The sequence below is a fragment of the Barbus barbus genome, assembly GCF_936440315.1.
Source record: "Barbus barbus genome assembly, chromosome: 29".
Classification (NCBI taxonomy): domain Eukaryota; kingdom Metazoa; phylum Chordata; class Actinopteri; order Cypriniformes; family Cyprinidae; genus Barbus; species Barbus barbus.
This window is the reverse complement of record NC_136757.1, coordinates 13975519-13981500: the sequence shown is the minus strand read 5'-3', so window position 1 is coordinate 13981500 and position 5982 is coordinate 13975519. Positions and strand designations below refer to the sequence as shown.

At 39.9% G+C, this 5982-nt stretch overlaps 1 protein-coding gene across 1 annotated transcript; it reads left to right on the top strand.

Moving 5' to 3' along the window:
* Positions 1 to 428: 428 nt before the first annotated feature.
* On the top strand, positions 429 to 3638 carry LOC306849393 (apical junction component 1 homolog; the record flags this gene model as incomplete). The annotated part of the gene is made up of 1 exon (XM_079384369.1): positions 429 to 3638. One exon carries the CDS (start codon positions 429 to 431, stop codon positions 3636 to 3638), a length of 3210 nt encoding a protein of 1069 aa, XP_079240495.1.
* Positions 3639 to 5982: the final 2344 nt, after the last annotated feature.

Here is a 5982-nt window from a genome sequence, read left to right as displayed (position 1 = left end):
TACAGATAGGGATATGCTTCAGACTTTGCCATGTTCTTCATCTACTTTCTCTAACATGTCTTAGTGCCATGGCATTAGTCCTTTTCACTTTGGAAGATATGTAAATGATGCCTATATTTTACATGCGCATTTGTACATAACAGTACATAATAGGGGCCCAATTAATGCATTGTAAAGCAAGATAATTTGTGAAGCATCTTGCAAACCCATTGACTGAAGTCGGAAAATTCCGTTTTATCTTCTCTTTAATATATTATGATCTTTTCTAAGCATATGTTAGTCATTTTCAGACTTTAAATGGGATCCTTTACTCATAATATTCACCTATTTAAATACTTTTATTAAAGAAAATGTATAACTAATAATGCCTTTTTTATTCTCTCTAGGAGACACCAACTGAGGGGGGAAATAACAGGGGTTCATTTAAGATGACACGGACGGATCCCCCTGACATATTAACATCAACTTTGTATCAAGACATAAAAATTGGCCCTAACTGTGGGCTCTTAAAGTGTTCTGGATCTTCTAAGCAATGTGATTCCCAAATGGTTGGCCCACTGGATCAAAACTTTGAAACGATTAACAAAAGACATTGCCGTAGCTTTGACTTCATTGAGTCACTGGATGACCCAAAGGACTTTTCCTTGTCCATGGAGTATCCTTACAGGTCTGATCAGCCAACAGTAAGTAAGGATGCAGTCTGGAATGGCATTGGACAGCAGGGACACTTACGTTTTTCCTCACCAGATCTGTTCAATTCAAGACTCTCTCATCAACAAATCAGCACAGACAAGAGCAACGAGGCAGCAAGGACTAGTGTTCATGGCAAGCCTCGCTCAAAAAGTGCTCCAAGGGTTCGAGCCACCCTGACCCCTGTACCCATTACAGTCTCTCCAACTGCAACCACGAGGCATCGATCTCCAGTGGACCCCCAGAAGAGATCTGAAAGTCTGCCAAATCGAGAAGCCTCCCATTCAACCAGGGCTTTAGTTAATGAGGTACATCCAATCAAGTTACAACCCCACACACCACTCTATGTTTCCGATTGTTTTGAGAAGAGCAGACTGGAGAAACAAGCTAACACTCCCCATGTCAGGTGCCGTGTTGATATAAAGCCAGACGCCTCAGTTCTCCAGCACACTGCACGGAAGATGCCTACTCACAGAAGTAATGTTCCCTGGCAGCTTTCCTCTACATCAGGGATCAGGAACGTCTCATTTCCAAGTCAGATATCCACCTCTAGAACGCCTACTCCCAGTGAGTGTTACAACATGGACTACAGGCAAGCATATCAATATCCCAACAGCTTGTCCGGTAGTTACATTCAATCTGGAGAGATCCCTTTTGGAAGGACTTCTCCTAGAGACCCAAGGGAGTACAGAACCTTGTCTAATCCCAACATCCCAACCAAGTTCTTCTACACGGATGATCCCTGCAGGTATCCGGTTCACCCACCCAGCAGAACATATTATCAGGATGACCAGTACAGTATTAACAGCAGCAACAGCCAAAATCCATCCATTAGTAGTCAGTATGTACTCGACCCAAGGACTCGCTGGGTTCATACCTTGCCTGTGCGTTCATACTATCCAGATTCCCACCGTGAACCCTTGGATCCGTTCTATGGTAGACCATATTCAGTGAGTGAGCCAGGACCATACTTCATATCCACCCCTCAGAGTGAAACATACTTTCAGGAGGATCCAAGAGCATATGCTTTTCCCTCTGAACCCTCAAAGATGTTTTATACACGGCCTTGCCAGTACCCAGCAGACTTACACATTCCTATGAGAGCATATCATACAGAGGGACGGCGGCGGCCACGTATGTCCCAGGTCTTTTCAGATGACTGGAACCGGTCAAGCATTGCTACATATTCCAGTCAGTACGCATCCTCACAGGAAACCCCTCAGCAAGTGCCATCGATAAGCCCGTCATCTCCCAATGACTTTACCGAGCCAAGTCGTTTAGGAGCAGATGTCCGGAACTACTCAAAATCCTGGGACAATATTATTATCCCTCATATGGACAGAGAACATGGCGTTTCACGAGGCAGGAGTTACGAGAACCTTCTCAATCACGGAAGGCCGAGAGTTCCTTCGAATAACAATCAACAACCGGTTATTGTGAACCTTTCTAGTTCGCCAAGACGGTACGCTGCTTTGTCCCTCTCTGAAAACTGTCTAGAAAAGTGTGCTGGTGACAGACAAAACAGTGCGAAGGGGCAATGGTTTGTAACCCCGGAGATTACAATTACTGACAATGACATTCGTGCAGCAAATAGCAACAAGAGAGATGGGGGAACTAGCAGCTGGAATACGCAAAATACAGGGCGATGTCAAACTGCAAACTTGCACAATTTACAGAGACCAGCAAACCCACCAGAATCCACAGAGAAAAAGAACACTAATTACTCCCTGCAGCAAAGCCTCGAACAGCTTGATGAGCTGCTAGCCGACCTAGTCATTGATTACAAGCCTCAAAATAGCAGGAGACCAAGCAAGGATCTGATAGACCAGCTCAAACAATTGATTCAAGATGATGAGACCAAAGAAGGGAAGCGGGACGTAGATCAAGAGGATTCAGGACTCTTGAACACACAAACAGACTCTTCAAAGACCAGCCCAGACACATTTAAAGACCCAGACAGTGGTTGTGAAGGTTTTCAGAGGAGTGTTGAGGATGTCTCTTTGAACCATATTGCAGACGAGGATGACACTATGGTGTGCTCCAACAGGAAATGCTTACGCAAAGACACTACATTCAATGCTTGCTTGTACTTCAAATCCTGCCATAGCTGTTACACATACTACTGCTCCAGAAACTGCAGACGAGAAGACTGGGACACGCATAAAGAGACCTGTCTTTATGGCCGCATTAGTAGTGTTTGCAGGCACATTCTGAAACATTGTCGGGAGAACTCTGACATTCATAAAGCTTTTTCACGTACTGCTAGGGTAGGGTATCTGTCCCGTGGGAGAGGAGTTCTGTTCTTGGGTTTTCCAAACCCTGGGTGTGCAGATAACTTCATTCAGGTTGGTCTTGACAGCCTTACCATCTCTCCAACATATCTGTCCCTTCGAGAGTTAGACAGTTTTAAAGACAACCTTGGGCAATACGGAAAAGAGTTGCAGAATGCAGGCAAGGAATATGACCCCACTGAATGTTTCCTCCTGAATGTATCCATTGCTGTTGGAGACCTAGTGCCTAAAATTCCTTCACCCAAATTACAAATGCCAACAGTTCGCAAGTATGCCAAGGTCTCATTGGCCTCCTCAAGCCCAGATAAGAAAATATTTAAGAAAGAATGTGAAATGGAGACTCTGATTCTCACCCCACCCCCTGGGACCTCTGACATTGACAAGGAGGGCCAAGAGGGCATGAAAGCAAGAGAGATTTGCTTCATTAATATTCAAAGAGAGCTTCGTACCCGGGGTGTATTCCTTCGCCACGAGTTTCCACAAATATACAACCAGCTTTGTGAGTTTGTTGAGAGCAACAAAAGGTTCACCCCCACCACCATCTATCCCATTGACAAGAGAACCGGAAAGCAGTTCATGTGTATGATCATGGCAGCATCTGAACCAAGGATGCTTGATTGGGTTGGTGCACCACACCTTCTAGATGACATTATATAATCCTATGCATCCAGTATTATCCAGCTTTTGCTATACAAAATAAAACTTAAATGACTAATGTTTTTTTAGATAAGTATTTTAATAGTGAGACTATATTTATTGTTTTTCTGTCTGGCACTAAAAACTAGAATTAATACAAGTTGCTTATGGAATAAAAAGCTATGTACAGTACTTATTAGAAGATATGAGCACATATGCTTTGTCTTAAAATCTGTTTCCTCAGAATCAGAAGCTTTTTTTTTTTATATTTGGGACACAATCTTTCTGCAGTATGGATTTAAATACGGTAAAATGTATTAAAATGGAGCTGAGAATAATGCACTCTTATAGGCATAGGTCAAAATAATCTAAGTATGTAATATACACAGGGAGTGGAGGATGTGTAAAACTGTGAATGACAGATGTTCCAATTCTGTGGAAGTTGCTGAACTTTCTGTGAATTATGTGTGGGCCTGCTTATAACAATATTTCTTGTGCTAGTGTGTTGCAGTGAGGATATAACAACTAGGAACCATTTGGAGAACCTCTGGAGAAAGTCTCATTTTCTCTTGCAATACAATATTATCTAAAAGTTATTGTCTTTAGCCCCTTGAGAGGATAAAAATGCACTTGCATGGAGAATGCATGCTGGCAAGGAAAATGCAAATTCACTTTAAATTTTGCAATGGTTTGTCAGTTCTTTACTATTAATTATAGTCACAGATGATGATCAGTATGGCAGACAAAAGCATATGTCAGGTACATTTTTATAGACAAAGTCAAATAAACTGCTTGGAAGATTTCACTGTATTGTACATGGCAACTGCTTTCTGTATTGTATTCTTGGAGTACTATATCTATTCACATGGTTAAAACGGCTGAAAATGTAACTTCTAACTTGACATGACAAGAAAACATTTGTCTTTTGAGCACATTTTCATTACATACAAATAAGATTACTTGGTCATTTATTCATCTGACATGAAATATTATCTGTATTATTTGAGTGTTTTTATTTTTTTCATGGTATTGTAAAGTTCTGATGATCTCATGGTATTTCAATTGAAACATGTATTGAAATATTGTGTTAAAAATGATAGACATGTATATAAATTATTCTATTCTTAGTTTAATCATTTATAATGACTGACAAAACTTAGATGCCTATATTTGAAATGTCTTATTTCAATAGAAAAATATAAAATTTGAAAAAGATTTAAGCAATGGTGTATAACACCACTGTATGCAAGATTGTGTTAGATATAGCACTTTAATAAATTGCTGAGGGGAAACATATTTATAAACAGACCATTTAGATAATGTAATCAGCAGCATGCACACAACAAACCTTACAGCGATTAAAAGATAGTGCGTGTTACTGTGTTTATTTCTGTTGTCACATTTTATGCCATTATTTATTTATTTACACTGTTCATTACCTGTTGTGTTCTGTTGACAAATGTTGCTTTATTTCTGTACTATGGTCAATAAATAAAACGCCCAAAAGTTCTTAATGGCTCATGCATTTTACTGATAATTCTACATAACAATAATAATAGTAACGAGGTTAATACGTTTTCTTAAATACAAAGAGACTAAGAACTTTTCTTTTTCATTGATAAATTCGTTTTTATGGCTGACTGTAGCCTTTACCAAGTATAAAGAGTATGTCAAGGTAACGCTATAGCAATGCTATAAGCATGCTAAAGATAATTACAGTTTTATTAGTTTTTTCCATTTTGTTGACTGTCATTGATATAATAAGGTCAGGATTTAAGTACATATAGGCTAAATTACAAGGTGAATGAACACAGCCTATACAAGAACATAACTATGAATCCTGGCTCCTCAGATCCTACATTTCTAAAAAAAATAAAATTATTTTGTAGACACTGGACCTGCGGAATCTTCCAACCTTTGACATCACTAATAACTATCTTCAAAGGCCTATAATGTCGCCTTTTAAAGATCTGTCTCAACGATTTATCTACAGTGCAACACCAAACATACAAACCTGTTAAGATCTAACAGCTGGACAAGTGGCGTGGAATATATATCCCTGCGTCCAAATAGGCATACTATCCACCCTATCCGCCCTAAATAGTATTGAAAATGGCTAATATCACATAAAATGTAGGATGGATAGTGTGCACATTGGGACGCAGACTAGGTCTCTAATCAAATTCTTTACCGGCGTGAAAATGATAGCCTTACAAATATTACTGCAGCGACATCTGCTGGTTAATAACTAAGCACATGATATTACGGCGTCATTTTTAGTTATTGACGCATGTATGTCATCTTTCTGTCAGGTTTCCAGTCACGCGATCGCTGAAAAACAACGTTTGCACAACCAGCATACGTT